Below are 15578 nucleotides of genomic sequence, written 5' to 3'. Positions count from 1 at the left end.
CGTCTGGAGACGCTGTGGCACAGGCACCCAGTAACGCGTCAGCAGGGACGTGGCCTGGCCTCTGCCTCCCGCGCTCGCCCTCCACGGCCTGGGTGGCAGGGCACGGGCTGTGGCGCTCGGGCCTCTGGACACGCCCCGGGGAGGCTCTGGACACAGGCCGCAGCTCAGGTGTCCGACGGCACAGACGCTGCTGGAGTCCACTCGCGGCCCCAGCCCCGGGCACACGGCCAAGGCCCCTTAGCCAGGCACACACAGCGCGGAGGGGGGGAGCCCACGGCGGGGCCTCCTGCAGCCCGGGTGGGTGGGCCAGGCCTTGCAGAAAGGACGGGCCAGCAGGCTGGGGCCCATGCCCAGGAGGAGGCTGGGGCCGGGGGCTCCCTCAGGACCTGCCCCTCCAGGAGACTGGGTTTCCTGGGAACCACCACGAGCACCGGGGACTCGCATCCCGGCTGACCTCACAGGGCTCAGGGGTGAGGGCACGGCCTAGCTGGGTCCTCCAAGGGCCGCGGCGGAGGTGTCAGCCGGGCGGGGGCCCCCAGACCTCAGGCCCTCTGAGCTACCTGGTGGCAGATGTCCGGGGGCAGCAGGGCGTCTGCTGCCTCTTACCTGGGCCCTTCCCCTGGGCCCTGCGTCAGGAGAAGGAGGCTCACCCCATTCTCAGCCTGAATCCATTGGCAGCTGTAGAGGGCCGAGGGGCCCCCTGATTAGGCCAGGCCCACCAGGCCACTCTCCCTCTGATGAACTCAGGCAGCCCATCAGGGACTTTAAGTACGTCCGTGACGCTCCTTCACTCTGCTGTATGTGCGGGGCCCATCCCATGCACACTCCCCTCGGGGCGGGGGCCATACAGGTGCACACAGCAGGGGCCTGGGACCTTGGGGCCCCCTGAGAATCCCACAGACAGCAAGGCCCAGCCTCACCGGCAGGGAAGACTGCACCAAGCTGGTTCTCAGAGCAGGGTGGGGGTGTGGGGCCACGGACAGACCTCGGGAGCATGGTGGGGGCGAGGGGGGTGCTGGAGGCCCAGGAAGGCAGAGCTGGGGAGCAGGCGCTGCTCTCCAGAGCTCGAGGAGGGGAGCCCTGGGAGGGGTGTGCTGCACGGGGTGGGGGGGCTGGGCATGCTGTGTGGTCACGGGGGGGGGGGGGGTGGGGGGCGGTAGGGGAGGAGGGGGGGTCCAGGACACAGAGCAGCAATCCCCTGCCTTGTGCAGCAGCCCCGCCCCAGGGGTCCCCAGCCCGTCACCCCGCCAGGCTGAGGCTGGCCTGCTGGACACGGGGGCTCCTGCACCCAGAGCCCGCTCTCAGCCCTGACGGCCCCCCCGAAGCCTCCGTCCCCCTGTGGAGGCGGGTGTGCCCCATGGGACAAGCTGCTAGAGCAGGCAGGGGGCACGGGTGACCGCAAAGCCCGTTCCTCCGCCGTGTGCGCTGCGCCCTGCGCAGTACGGATGCCGCCACGAGCTTCCGGGGCACAGCGCCCGCGAGGAATCTTCCCGGCTAACGGGACCTCGAGAAGCAGCAGGCGGCCTCGCCTCTGCAGCCTGAGTGTTGTCCCATGATTCTGTGGGGAGACTGCACACAGGTGTCCCACCACGACCCGAGGGGACCTCTCCCGAGGGGCTGCGTGTGGGGACAGGGTGGGAAGCAGCCGGCATCGGGGCGCCGACCCAGCCCCTGGCCCAGTAAGGACATGCACCACGGGGACCTTGCTGTCCCTGTTTCCCTGCGTGATGACATCTCCATGAGAGGGGTGATGTGGACGCCGACACCACCTGGGTGGCCTCCCCAGGCTTCTTTCTTCCCACTGTGTGCCCCCGCCAGCCCCTGCGGAGGGGAGGGCGCAGGCTGGGCTCCCGGGTGAGCACCGTGGCCACCAGCCCCCCTAGCGTGCGGCCCTCACGGGCGGCCGGGCCCGACCTACACGGTGTTTCTTCCTCATGGAAGGACCGTCAGCCCCGAGGACTTCCCAGGGAACGTCTGAGATCAGACCCCACAGTGAGGGGACTTTCAGGTCGGCGACAGCAGAGCACCGAGCGAGGGTGGGGTCCCCGCATCCCCGCCAGCCGCGGCCTGGCCGAGCGCACTGGAAACGCAGGGGTGCAGGAGGGCGGGCCGGCGACGAGTCCCCTCGCTGGGCAGATGCCAAGCTCTGCACACTCAGCGAGGCCACCCTGGGTGTCCCCTCCCCGGGGGAAGCCCCAGATGCACGGGGCATCCCACTGGGCAAGTCCGCACTGCCCCCGGGCCCCGCAGGGAGCAGGAGCGCGAGGGTCTGCTCTCGGAGAACGCCGGCTGCCTGGCCCCCCGCCCCGTCTCTCCTCTAATTTCCGCAACTTTGACCCTAGAGCCCCACGGGGACCAGTGAGCATTTCTCAGCTCCCTCTGGGGGGGACAGAGGCCCCCGTGACGCCTCCCCGGAGGACAGCCACCAGAGGACCACCCGTGTCCTCCCTCCAAACAGGGTGGCCCCGGGGGCGGGCACAAGGTGAGCAGGGCCCCCGCCATCCGGCCTGGTCCTCCTGAACTGCGCCCTCGCCAAGGTCAAAGGGCACCTTGAGGCGCATCTTCCCCCCACTGAGCTCACCCGCCGCCCCGGGAGCCGAGGCAGGGGCGTCTAGGGCCAGCCCGCCCGTCCCAGTCCCAGTCCCCCAGGCGCAGCAGGTGGTGGCACAGCGGGAAGTCGGCCTGGGCGTGGGGAAGGGGCGCGTGCGTGCGCTGTTCACCGTCACCTGCCCCACCTGCTCCCCGAGACGGGGCTGTAGGAGAGCCCGACCGCTTCCTCACACACAGAGCGTGGGCGCAGCGGCCCCGCGGGGCCACGGACACCCCAGAGGAACCCCCTGACCCGCCGCCCCGGTGAGGCTGGACGAGCTGGAGACCGGCTCCCTGAGCGCAGCCCACGTTCAACGGGGCGTGCGGCCCTCACTGGCAGCAGCCCCTCGCTCACAGAGACGGACACATCCAGAGATCTGGGTGCCCCCCAGCCGGAGTGGGGCGGAGGGAGCCAGCAAGATCGCCTGGCTGCTCCCGGCCAGGGAGGCACCCCCCGCTGTGGGGGCACCCCCCCCCCCCCCCCGCCTGAGCCTCTCCCCGCGGGAGCACGCACCTCAGGTGCCATCTCTGGGTGCCCCCCTGGCGCCCGCCCGCTGCCTCTCCCACGGTGGCACCCAGATCCTGCCCCAGGCCTCCCCTGCCCCGGCCCTGTGGTGGTTGGTGGGTCTGGTGACGCGAAGCCACTCTAAGGACAGATCATTCTGGACGCCGGCCGTGGGCAGAGTCTAACCCACAACTGGGGCCAAGAACCGACAGGGGCAACACGAGCTCCGGGTCAGACTCTGGGAAGACATTTATTAGGGATGGTGGTGGCGCTGCGATGGCGGGAAGCGCCAAGCCCAGGTGGGCCCCCGTGCAGGCTGGCGTGCACCTGCGCCCCTCAGGGGAGGGCACCCAGCACGGGGCCCGCTGCCCCTCCTGCTCCGCCAGGGCACCATCCACACCGTCCACACCGAGGGCGTGGCCTTCCCGGGCGGCCCTGAGCCTCTTGGGACACAGACCACAGGCTGGGACTCAGCGGGGTCCGGCGGAGGCCGTGGCTGTATTGGTGACCCCGCACCTCCCAGGGGCTGGGGCACGGGGTTGCGGGAGGAAGGCCTGGCAGCTCGGGGTCGCGCTGAGGGTCACTCCACGTCCTCTTGCTGCTCCTGCTTCTGCAAGGCCTGGAGCCGGCTGACCACAGTCTGGTGCACGGCCTCCAGCCCCTCGGCGTCCAGCTCCCGCAGCAGCAGCAGGATGGCGGTCAGCACATTGTTCTGGGGGCACAGGGTCACCGGCTGAGACCACCAGGCCAGCAGACATGTACATCCGGGCGAGCGGCCCCCCAGGAAACCCCGGGAGAACACCGGGCAGAGGCTCCCCCACAGAGCTGCACTGCCTGCAGGGCCGGCCGAGGTCACCCAGCCGGGAGGGAAGGGGCGGAGCAGCCCGGGGCAGCGCTCAGCACCACGATCACACAGACACGCGTGTGCTAGGCATGTGCACGTGGTTTCTATCTGCATGGAGCAAAGCAGGGTTTTGCACATGGGGGCCACTTGGGCTGGCTCTTATGAGGTGAGCTGGGGCACGTGGTGGCAAGGTGACATCTGCTCCGAGGGCCACACTGGGGCTGAGCAACAGGGCCCCCGCCCACCCCTGGCACCCCTCGAGGGTCCTGCTCCATCCCTGCCCCTATACCTCCCTGGCCCTGTGCATCCTGCCATTGGGGCTTGCGGGACCTCCCGGGGGCGGATGGGGCCACAGGCCACGGGTCACGGGCGGAGTAGAGCCAGGGCCTTCCCTGCTGTCCCCAGAAGTGGCTCTGGCTGCGCAAGCGGATCTGATGGTTTCAGTTTGCATTTATGGAAGGTACAGGGCTGGAGCAGTGTGCAAGCTCGGGGCTCTGCAGACGCTGGCCTGCCCCGGGGGCTCCTCCTGTGCTGGGGGGGCCTGTGCACGGACCTTGCGGAGGACGGTGACAACTGCCCAGAATCTCCTCCAGCCTGCAGTCACGGCTGTCAGCCACTCTGGGGGGACAGTTCTCCCCTAGGGTGGGCTGCCCCCCCCCCCCGGGATGGGGCCTAAGTCCAACCCTCTGTGCCTTCCATAAGCCTTTCCAGGTCCTCAAGGGAATGCTGGCAGCCCCCACCCCGATTGTGGAGCCCTTCCCATGTGAGCACTGGTCGGATGGCTCTGGGGCCCCACGGGCTAGGACAGCCAGGCAGTGGGGAGCAGGCGCTGGGGGGTCACGGACCTCCTCACAGACCCCGGCTCTGCTCACGCAGCCCCCCTCCCATGTGACTAGGAGGCAAGGTCCCCACTGGGCCAAGCTGACGGTGGTGACCCCGCTCTTCTGGCTGGTGATGGGCTCACACTCAGGACGTGAGCAATCCAGCAATCCAGCTGATGAAGCCGGTGTTGCCGGGTGAGGAAGACACAGGGCAGCCGTTCTTCCCCAGTGAGAGGACACAGGAAGAAATGGCCCCTGTCCTCCTGGGTATGAGCCTGGATCAGAGCACCAGCCCGTGACCTGGAGGGGAACACGCCCCAGAACAAGCCAGAAGGACACAGGCGGCAGACACGTGGAAAGGACCGGAGCCTTCGACGGAGCGGCCCCCGTAGCCTACTTCTGAGCCTGTTCCTCCTTACAGGGACCCTGAGGAGCCACGGTGGCGCAGAACTGCCCCGCCAGGACAGGAGTGTCTGTCCCTCTGCAGGTGGGAGGCGTCCCCGCGAGCAGCACACCTCTGCAGCTTTAGGTGCCGCCACAGCAACCTGCCCAACAGGGCTCGGCCTGCCGCTCGGCCCGCCTGGCCCCACGTGCTGCACGGAGATGCCCGGAGCTGCCCAGAGCTGCCCAGAGCTGCCCGCGGGCCGGACGGGGGTCTCCTGTCCCTCTGGGGCTGCCCCTGTGCACTGAAGCCAGCTCAGCTGCACACACACCCCCTCCGGTGTGTCACTTCCAGTGTAGCTCAGAGCCACTTCCCACCCTCGGGGGCCTCGCTCTGCGAGTCCCTGGGTGTCTCAGCCCGTGCACCCCCGTCCCCCGTCCCCACATTCTGGGCAGAGGGAGCTGGTGGCCGCCTCAGCCGGTGCTGTCCCCATCACGCTCACCCTGTTCTTGCGACTGCTCACGGCTTCCCTGTGCGAGAAGGAAGGGAAGCGGTCCCGGGAAGGGGACTTCAGGCCGAGCTGGCCCTGGACGCTGCAGGAAGGACAGGGACCGAAGGTGTGAGGCCAGCCGCCCCGTCCCCGCTGCACGGCGGCTCGGCTGGCCACGGCCACAGCCACCTGGCCTTCCCCCGGGAGACTGCAGTGCTGGGCCAGGGGTGCCCCACGCCCGCCGGCCCACTTCACCCGCCCCACCACCAGGCTGCTGCAGCCGGGCCCTGAGCGGCTCCGACTCCACGGGGCCCCAGGGGCAGGCCCGCCGCCCCCGCCACCAGGCACCTCGTCTCCTCGCCATAGCTCAGCGTGTCCTGCTGGGTGTCAGCAGTGGCGTCCGCGGCGCTCAGGGTGTAGGACATCTCGGGCCGGCTGCTTCCCGTGCCCTCTCCGCCGGGGGCCGTGACCTCCTCTCCCTCCATCAACGCGCGGGACAGCTCCTCCTCGGTCACGGCTTCAGAGTGAAGTGGGCGGAGCTGCAGCATCAGAGCGGACGCGCCCCACGGAAGCCCCCCGGACTGCGGCTCGCCACCACGGCCACACCGGGCACAGTCTGCTCTAGACAAGCGGGGTCCGTCGGTCCACCCTGCTGGCCAGCTCCTTGAGAGCGGCCGGGTCCTGCCTGTCACCGCCCCACCCTGGCACCGGCTGGACGTGAATCTCAAGTTCAACACTTGCTCCAGACAAGTGTCCGTGAAGAGCCAAATTATAGTCAAAAGGAACAGACCACACGGCCCACGGTCTGCTGCACTCCCGCGTGGACTGAGGTCCCTGAGCTAACCTACGCGACAGCTGTCTACCTGGGGGGAAGTGCGCGTGTGTGTCGAGGGTCAGGGCCCAGCACGGTGGTGCCAGGGGCCTCCGAATGCAGGCCCTGGAGGACAGGTGGAGAAGGAGCGATCAGCGCCACGGGGAGGCACCCGCCGGCCTCCAGCAGGGACGCTGCCAGCCCAGCCGGACCCTCTCACGGGCTCCCCGGGGCCCCAGGCAAGTGTTCTGAGCAGGGAAGGAGCAGAAGAAACGACAGCAGCAGGCAGGTGGAGGGTGACGAGGCCCCCGCAATCCTGCGTCTGCCTGGGCTGCCCCGGGTGATCCCTCCCCACTCACACTTGCGAATCGAGGGGCAGCAGCCTGGGGGACGCCCCCCCAAGGAGCCCACAGGGAGGGGGCACCTGCCGGCTCCTGGAAGGTGCCGGAAGGGCAGAGGAGAGGAAGGGACTCCCCCCCGGGCTGTGGGGCGCAGCAGGCACCTACTCTGGTTGTCCAGCTTCTGCAGGTGCGGCAGGTTGCGCAGGACGGTCATGCGGTAGCGGTGGGGGTCGGTGCCGCAGCACGGGTTCTCCGCCAGCCACAGCACGCGCAGGCGCGGCAGGCCCTTCAGGTAGAAGAGCTCCGCCAGGCTGGGGATGCGGTTCTTCCGCAGGTAGAGCTCGCTCAGCTGCTGGCACTGGCTCACGGGCTCCAGGGAGGAGACGCTGTTGACGCTGCAGGGGGACAGCACGGTCAGCGCCCCACTCGCGGAGGATTGCCCCCCTCCCCCGAGGCCCTCGTGTCAACTGCAAACACCAGGACGGAGCCCACCTGCCCTCTCCTGGGAAGGGGGTCAGAGCCGGACAGCAGGAGTCAAGGTCGACAAAGACCCTGGGCCAAGGACAAACCGCGAGGACAGGAAGTCCCCGAACTGGACTCGTGAGCAGCAGCGAGCAAGGCCCCGGCCTCCTGCTCGGTCCAGGCCTCACGGGGTCAACGGGGAGGCGGGGGGCTCACCCTCCCTCACAGGACGTCTCTGCGCCCCACAGCAGGCGGCGGCCAGAAAAACCCACAGCAAACACGAGCAAGCCCCAGGCTGCGAGAACCGAGCCCCGACTTCCAAGCCCGAGCCCCAGGAGGGGACGAAGTACGTGCGCTTCAGTTTTGCTCCGCGGACTTGTGAACACATCAGAGACGGAATCGTGTGGGCTCCAGGCTGAGACCCCGCAGGCCTCCGCGGACACGAGCAGAAACCCTCCCAGCTCCACAGGAGCAGAGGGCAGGTGCCTGGCGGGGTGACGCAGGCCGGGAGCGCCCTCCACGGCTGCAGGGACGCTGCTGTTCCCTGCACGGGAGGGCACGGCTGCAGGAACGCCCACCTAGAACATTCTCTGCTGGGGGCTGCATTTGTCTGGCAGGAAGTCGTAATTCCTCCCCGAGCCGCAGCACCGCAGTGGGCCCCCCGCTTGTTAACGGAGTTGCCAGTGGGGAGCGGGGCGCTCGGCTTCACTGAGGGCCGGGTCTGCGGCTGACGCCACGGCGCCCAGAGCAGGACTTCGGCTTCACCGTCTCTAAGCCTGAGGAAGCCGTCCCAGGCACAGGCCGGGGCGCCGCGTGAACATCTGAACCTGCACCCCAGCCTGCCATCCTCCTGCTGGACCACGGGGCTAACCGTGCTTGCCCTGAGTATTCGTGTCCCCCCAGATTCATACCCTGAAACCTAACAGCCAAGGTGACGGGGTTCAGGGAGCCCTCATGGAAGAGCCCCTGGAGCTCCCGTGCCCGTCCCGCACACGCAGACCCAGCAGGAGGGCTGTCCGTGAACCAGGACGCAGGTCCCCCCGACACGGCAAATGCCACCTTCATCTCAGACGCGCAGCTCAGGGGCTGAGACCCAACGTCTGTCGTCCACGGGCCGCCCGGTGTGCGGGACTGTTACGGCAGCCTCAACACGAGGCTCCGAGACCAAAGGGACGGGACTGCACCCCAGTGAGGGACGGGCATCCCGCGTTCACGCAGCGGTTTACACTCGGGTTCCAACGCAGCCGCGCGGGCACCGGGCACCTGAGCTCGGCCAACACCCCCGGGCCTTCTGTCCGTCCTCTGAGCCACAAGCCTGAGCGACGCTGCAGCTCAGGAGGGCCGGCGACGTGCCCCACGTCACTCGGGCGGGCAGGGCCAGGGTTCGGGGCTCGCCTATTTTCAGGAACGAAGGGCAATCCGTTTATCGTCAGGGAAGGCTTTCTGGGGTGTGGGCTCAGGTCTCCACTTCACTGATAATCCTAGCAAGCCAGCGACACGGCGACACGGTGCACGCATGCTCGCTAAGCGCTCCGTCTTCTGCCGGCACCCAGCGCTCGCTGCCCCACAGGGCAGGCGCCGGTACTATGTCTGTGTTACAGATAGGGAAACTGAGGCCCAGAGATCTAAGCCTTGCCCAAGGTGCGAGAGCCAGCATCTGGCAAGCAGTGGGAATCCCCGGCTCCCTTCTGGGTCCCGAGCGGGCAGGAGAGAATCCCCTCTGTTCAGGGGCAGAGGACGACACTCCCCGCCTACCCCCAACCCTCCAGAGCGCACAGCTGCCAGAAATCCCATCGGCAGCGTCTGGTTCATCCCCGGTTTGCCTGAGATGCCAACGCCTCCAGAGGGGCAGCTGCCATCGAGGGACCGCGTGGGGCAGAGACCAGCAGAGCTCCTGGCGGCACCAGAACCGGAGGGCAGAAAACGGCAGGGGCGCTGGGGCAGACGCGGCCGCCTTGACGGGGCTGCTCATGTGGGGGCTGCACCCACGATCGCAGCAAGGGTGGGCCGGGACAGCAGGGCGAGCTCGAGGGGGTGGGCCAGGGACCCGTCCGCGCGGGCAGGCAGAGCTCGCAGGGGCCCCCCCAGACACACTGTTGTCGGGAGTTTTCAGGTGACCCCGTGACTCAGCACAGCGGGCGCAGTACCTGAGGGTGATCACTTCCAGGCTGGGCATCTCCCGGCAGATGGAGACCTAGGGAGGGAAGGAAGCGGGTGGGGCACGGCCGGGCGCTCCTGCGAGCCCAGTGCAGACACGCGTGGCGCCCGGTGGGCCCCGCCCCCACGGCCCAGGCGGAGCGCCCTCGCCTCAGTGGGGCTGCACGGGACACGGGGCCGCGGGCTCTGCACCAGACTCCGCACGCTGCATCTGCTCGGGCTCCCTCAACCCCGGGGACACGCGCTTGCTCCGGGATGTGGTAACAGCATCGCCGCCACCAAACGCTGCCCGAAGCCCTGCCCTTCGGTGCCCTCAGAAGACATCACGTACGGGGGCCTCTGTGGCCCCTCTGCTGGACCGAGAACCTTTCTTTTGCTGTCCCTGAGACACAGGAGGGCTTGGCCAACGGAGCGGGGCCAAAAGGGAGACAGGATTGGGACTGGCTCTCATTACCGTGTTAACAGCATCAACTCAGGGGAAAGAGCAACTGGTGCTCGGCTTGGCCCATGACGGCCTCCAACTGTGTGGCCGACGGGCAGTACAGGGTCTGCCACACGCCAGCACTGGGCCACACGAGGCCCTTGACCCCAAGGCTCACGGGCTGCTCGGATGCATCGCACGCCCCATGGGCTTGTTTTCTGCTATGGTGGTAATTTTGTTTTTTAGGATTGTTTTTGGCAGCTGGATATGCTGCATTTCAGCTGCAGCGTGAGGTGGAATCAGCGTTCCTGGATAGCCCAGGGTCTCAGCTGCATTTCTGACTCTGTTTTCAAGTGAAGGTTTAGTTCAAGTTAGAAAAGTAGGAAAGAAAGAAGGAAAAGACGTGTGACCTTTTCTTACACAGTATGATCCCTGTGTTAAGTCAGGGATGCTCGTTCTCAGAGAGAAAGGGGAAGAAATCTGTTCACAGACTCCCAGCTCAGCTTGGGGTGCTGTTCCCCGACCCCCACTCTGGGCCCCATCCTTTCCCGCCATGGCCCGGGGGTGGGGAGCACAACACTGGATCCCATTAAGAGCAGGAGCTGAGCTGAGCAACGTCCTCGGTGACATGCAGCCCAGGAACCTGAGGAAAAGGCCTCCCAGCAGAGTGCACGTCTCCTGTGAGCAATGCAGGCCCCCAGCATCCCTCCCCAGCCGACTTGGGATCCGCTTCCTGAGACCTGGGACGTGAAGCCTTTCATCAGCGGGAGAATTCTTAAAGGAACGTCAAAATAAACCAGGACGCATGAAATAGCTTTTTCATTAGTCATCCCACATTACGAAAATCGTGAAACAATTAGCGAAAAGTTATACTAAATAAACACAAAGTACCAGATTTGGGGTTGAACTGAGTGCATGCAGTTCAGCAAATTTACCGGTCCTCTTGGGGGACAGGATTCCACTTTTGGGACCAGAGAGCATTTGGAGATGCTCCGCATAATACTTACATCTGTGAGACGGCTGCCCCTAGGGAAAGAAAAGACACATGTACTTTAATTTTGTGAAAGTTGAGAAAAAAAAAATTAGAAACCGAAATCCCAAAAATTAATGACAGATGCCTATAAACTGAAATCCTACGATGTCAAGGACAAGGTCAGGGCCAGCCTAGCCCGTCCAGAGGACTGACAAAGGTGTCAAACACTGCTGCGTGGTTGTTTCCAACAAAAGTCTCTGTGCTCGGTGCTTGACGGGTGCTTCTCAGACTGAGGAGCAGCAGGGCCGCTCCACTTGGAGGACACAAAGATGCACTGACTCCCCAGGCTGGGGCAAGGCCGGACAACGTCCCCCACTGATGCAGCGAACAAGCAAGTCCTTGTCAGGGGCCACGTCCAATGGCTGAACAGGCAGCTCTCGAAACAAAGGCTGGAAAGCCTCAAGCAGGCCCTTGTCTCTCCCTGCTCAGACGCAGCCTGGCCACCTCATGCCAAACAGAGGGGCCTTACGGGAACAAGTGACAGGGCCGAGCTCCCTGCAGTCAACGTGCCGACGCGGCCTGGGAGGAGGTCCTGGGAGGAGGGCTGAGCTCCCCACGGCCCACCTCCACCGACCCATCTACAGGGCTTGCCCTGAGCCCCCAGGGAACACCTGCAGATCCTCCCGGAGTTCCTGAAGTCGTCCCCTGGCCCAGCCAGACGTGTGCACCTGCAGTGACCCCACAGCTCCTCCATCCGTCCTGTCTCCTCCCAGAGCGGGGCTCCTGGGGACAGCACCTCCCCAACAGGACTCAGTTACAGAAACGTCTACCACCTGGTTACTCTGGACTCAGCCTCTACTTCCCCACTGGACGGTGTTAGTCACCTCCATCCCCCTGCTTGGGAGACTTGGCTCCCTACGGCTGGCCATGTCCGACTCAGGCCCTTCCAGAAGGAGCTATCCAGGCCGACAGGGAGACCTCAGCGGTTTCCAGCAAAGGGAGCAGTTTGGAGCCTGCGTCTGAAACACCACCACCACCCAGAGGGGTAACAATTCCGGAATGATCTGTGGCAGTGGCCCCCCGGCTTGTGGCCGCACCTGCTCCCCTCCACCCCGACTCCGGTGGCTCCTCCGCAGGTGCTCCCTGCTCCCCGGCTGGAGCAGAGGTGTGGGGGGCCTCTGGGTCCAGGTCCCCTCCTCCTGGGCCTGTTCCTCCTGAGTCTCCTCTCCTCCTGGGGCCCCCCCTCCCGTCCCCTCCCCTCCCGGGTCCCCTCTCCAGCCCCCTCTCTTCCCAGGTCCTCTCCTCCTAGGTCCCTCACCTCCAGCGCCCCTCTCCTCCCGGGTACCCCCTTCCGTCCCCTCCCCTCCCGGGTCCCCTCTCTGGCCCCCTCTCTTCCCAGGTCCCTCACCTCCAGCGCCCCCTCTCCTCCCGGGTCCCCCCCTCCCGTCCCCTCCCGTCCGGGTCCCCTCTCCAGCCCCCTCTCTTCCCAGGTCCTCTCCTCCCAGGTCCCTCACCTCCAGCGCCCCCTCTCCTCCCGGGTCCCCTCCTCCCGGGTCCCCCCCTCCCGTCCCCTCCCCTCCCGGGTCCCCTCTCCAGCCCCCTCTCTTCCCAGGTCCTCTCCTCCCAGGTCCCTCACCTCCAGCGCCCCCTCTCCTCCCGGGTCCCCTCCTCCCGGGTCCCCCCCTCCCGTCCCCTCCCCTCCCGGGTCCCCTCTCCAGCCCCCTCTCTTCCCAGGTCCTCTCCTCCCAGGTCCCTCACCTCCAGCGCCCCCTCTCCTCCCGGGTCCCCTCCTCCCGGGTCCTCTCCTCCCGGGTCCCCCCCTCCCAGCCCCTCTCCTCCCAGCCCCTCTCCTCCCGGGTCCCCTCCTCCCAGCCCCTCTCCTCCCAGGTCCCTCACCTCCAGCGCCCCCTCTCCTCCCGGGTCCCCTCCTCCCGGGTCCCCTCCTCCCGGGACCCCGGTGCTGGGCGGGGCGTAGCGTGCGAGGACGACCCCGGCCCCCGGACACCCACCAGCAGTTGAGCTTCCGGACGCTGTGCAGCTCCGAGGCCTTGGCCCGGGACAGGACCATCTTCCGAGTCAGCTTCATGGCGCAGGGACGCCCGGGACCCCGCCGCGCCCCGCCTGGCCCGGACCGCAGCCCGCTGGCCGGGTGGAGCTCCGCGCCGCGGCGGCCCGTCTCCAGGGGGCGGGGCCAGCGTCGTCAGGGGCGTGTCCCGCGAGTCCATTGGTCTCCCCGAGAGGAGGCGGGGCGGCGCGAGCGCAGTGAGGCCGCCGGGAGCGTTGGCCCCGCCCCGACCGCCCTAGCCCCGCCCCTCGGGCAGCGCGCCCAGGCCTGCGCATGTGCCGTGAAGGGGGTGCCCAGGTGACGCAGTTTTGCTGCGACCCGGAGAGGACCCGTCCGACCCCCCGCCCCCCAGCCCTCAGCCCTCGGCCCCGAGCCTCCAGCCCCTGGTCCTCAGAGCCCCTGACCCCAGCCCTTAGAGCCCCTGACCCCAGCCCTTAGAGCCCCTGACCCCAGCCCTTAGAGCCTCTGACCCCTGCCCTTAGAGCCCCTGACCCCAGCCCTTAGAGCCTCTGACCCCTGCCCTTAGAGCCCCTGACCCCAGCCTTAGAGCCCTCTGACCCTGCGCCTTAGAGCCCCTGACCCCAGCCTTTAGAGCCCAAGACCCCTGCCCTTGAGCCTCAAGCCCATGACCCCAGCCCCTGGTCCTTAGAGCCCCTGACCCCAGCCCTTAGAGCCTCCTGACCCCAAGCCCTTAGAGCCCCTGAACCCAGCCCTTAGAGCCTCCTGAGACCCAGCCCTTAGAGCCCCTGAACCCCAGCCCTTAGAGCCCCTGACCCCAGCCCTTAAGCCCCTGACCTCCCAGCCTTAGAGCCCCTGACCCCAGCCTTAGAGCCCCTGACCCCAGCCCTTTAGAGCCCCTGACCCCAGCCCTTAGAGCCCTGAACCCAGCCCTTAGAGCCCCTGACCCCAGCCCTAGAGCCCCTGACCCCATGACCCGTAGAGCCCCTGACCCCAGCCCTTAGAGCCCCCTGACCCCTGCCCTTAGAGCCCCTGACCCCATGCCCTTAGAGCCCTGACCCCAGCCCTTGAGAGCCCCTGACCCCAGCCCTTAGAGCCCCTGACCCCAGCCCTTAGAGCCCCTGACCCAGCCCTTAGAGCCCCTGACCCCTGCCCTTAGAGCCCCTGACCCCAGCCCTTAGAGCCCAGACCCCAGCCCTTAGAGCCCCTGACCCCCTGCCTTTAGAGCCCCTGACCCCCAGCCCTTAGAGCCCCTGACCCCAGCCCTTAGAGCCCCTGACCCAGCCCTTAGAGCCCCTGACCCCTGCCCTTAGAGCCCCTGACCCCAGCCCTTAGAGCCCCAGACCCCTGCCCTTAGAGCCCCTGACCCCCAGCCTTTAGAGCCCCAGACCCCCAGCCCCTGGTCCTCAGAGCCCCTGACCCCAGCCCTTAGAGCCCCTGACCCCTGCCCTTAGAGCCCCTGACCCCAGCCTTTAGAGCCCCAGACCCCAGCCCTTAGAGCCCCTGACCCCCAGCCTTTAGAGCCCCAGACCCCAGCCCTTAGAGCCCCTGACCCCTGCCCTTAGAGCCCCTGACCCCAGCCCCTACAGCCCTGACCCCAAGCCCTTAGAGCCCCTGACCCCAAGCCCTTAGAGCCCCTGACCCCCAGCCCTTAGAGCCCCTGACCCCAGCCCTTAGAGCCCCTGACCCCAGCCCTTAGAGCCCCTGACCCCAGCCCTTAGAGCCCCTGACCCCTGCCCTTAGAGCCCCTGACCCCAGCCCTTAGAGCCCCAGACCCCAGCCCTTAGAGCCCCTGACCCCCAGCCCTTAGAGCCCCTGACCCCAGCCCTTAGAGCCCCAGACCCCAGCCCTTAGAGCCCCTGACCCCAGCCCTTAGAGCCCCTGACCCCTGCCCTTAGAGCCCCTGACCCCAGCCCTTAGAGCCCCAGACCCCAGCCCTTAGAGCCCCTGACCCCAGCCCTTAGAGCCCCTGACCCCAGCCCTTAGAGCCCCTGACCCCCAGCCCTTAGAGCCCCTGAACCCAGCCCTTAGAGCCCCTGACCCCAGCCCTTAGAGCCCCAGACCCCAGCCCTTAGAGCCCCAGACCCCAGCCCTTAGAGCCCCTGAACCCTGCCCTTAGAGCCCTTGAACCCAGCCCTTAGAGCCCCTGACCCCAGCCCTTAGAGCCCCTGACCCCAGCCCTTAGAGCCCCTGACCCCAGCCCTTAGAGCCCCTGACCCCAGCCCTTAGAGCCCCTGACCCCCAGCCCTTAGAGCCCCTGACCCCCAGCCCCTGGTCCTTAGAGCCCCTGACCCCAGCCCTTAGAGCCCCTGACCCCAGCCCTTAGAGCCCCAGACCCCAGCCCTTAGAGCCCTTGAACCCTGCCCTTAGAGCCCTTGAACCCTGCCCTTAGAGCCCGTGACCCCAGCCCCTACAGCCCCTGACCCCGAGCCCTTAGAGCCCCTGACCCCAAGCCCTTAGAGCCCCTGACCCCCAGCCCTTAGAGCCCCTGACCCCAGCCCTTAGAGCCCCTGACCCCGGCCCTTAGAGCCCCTGAGACCCCAGCCCCTGGTCCTTAGAGCCCCCGAGCCCCCAGCCCTTAGAGCCCCAGCCCCCAGCCCCAGCCCTGCTCCTTAGAGCCCCCGAGCCCCCGAGCCCCCAGTGCCTGCTCCTTAGAGCCCCCGAGCCCCCAGTCCCCAATCCTTAGAGGCCTTGAGCCCCCAGCCTCTAGTCCTTAGAGCCCTCCCAGCCCCCAACCCTCAGTCCTTAGAGCCCCCCAG

General features: G+C 67.4%; 1 protein-coding gene across 2 annotated transcripts; it reads right to left on the bottom strand.

Annotated features, from left to right (window-relative positions):
* Window positions 1-3319: 3319 nt before the first annotated feature.
* Window positions 3320-12982, bottom strand: CFAP410 (cilia and flagella associated protein 410). Of its 2 annotated transcripts, none has more exons than XM_041735288.1 (7): window positions 12806-12982; window positions 10831-10849; window positions 9393-9439; window positions 6949-7178; window positions 5980-6247; window positions 5644-5734; window positions 3320-3806 (listed from the first exon to the last, which is right to left on the bottom strand). In XM_041735288.1, exons 1-7 carry the CDS (start codon window positions 12880-12882, stop codon window positions 3675-3677), a joined length of 864 nt encoding a protein of 287 aa, XP_041591222.1. In that variant the 5' UTR covers window positions 12883-12982; the 3' UTR covers window positions 3320-3674. The 2 variants fall into 2 exon arrangements, with proteins under 2 accessions (XP_041591222.1, XP_041591223.1); XM_041735289.1 differs by having other exon boundaries at window positions 5980-6148.
* Between the last annotated feature and the right edge of the window lie 2596 nt (window positions 12983-15578).

The sequence above is a fragment of the Vulpes lagopus genome, chromosome 20 (assembly GCF_018345385.1).
Source record: "Vulpes lagopus strain Blue_001 chromosome 20, ASM1834538v1, whole genome shotgun sequence".
In the NCBI taxonomy this organism is placed as follows: domain Eukaryota; kingdom Metazoa; phylum Chordata; class Mammalia; order Carnivora; family Canidae; genus Vulpes; species Vulpes lagopus.
The sequence above is the reverse complement of the archived record's forward strand: the minus strand, read 5'-3'. Positions and strand labels throughout refer to the sequence as shown.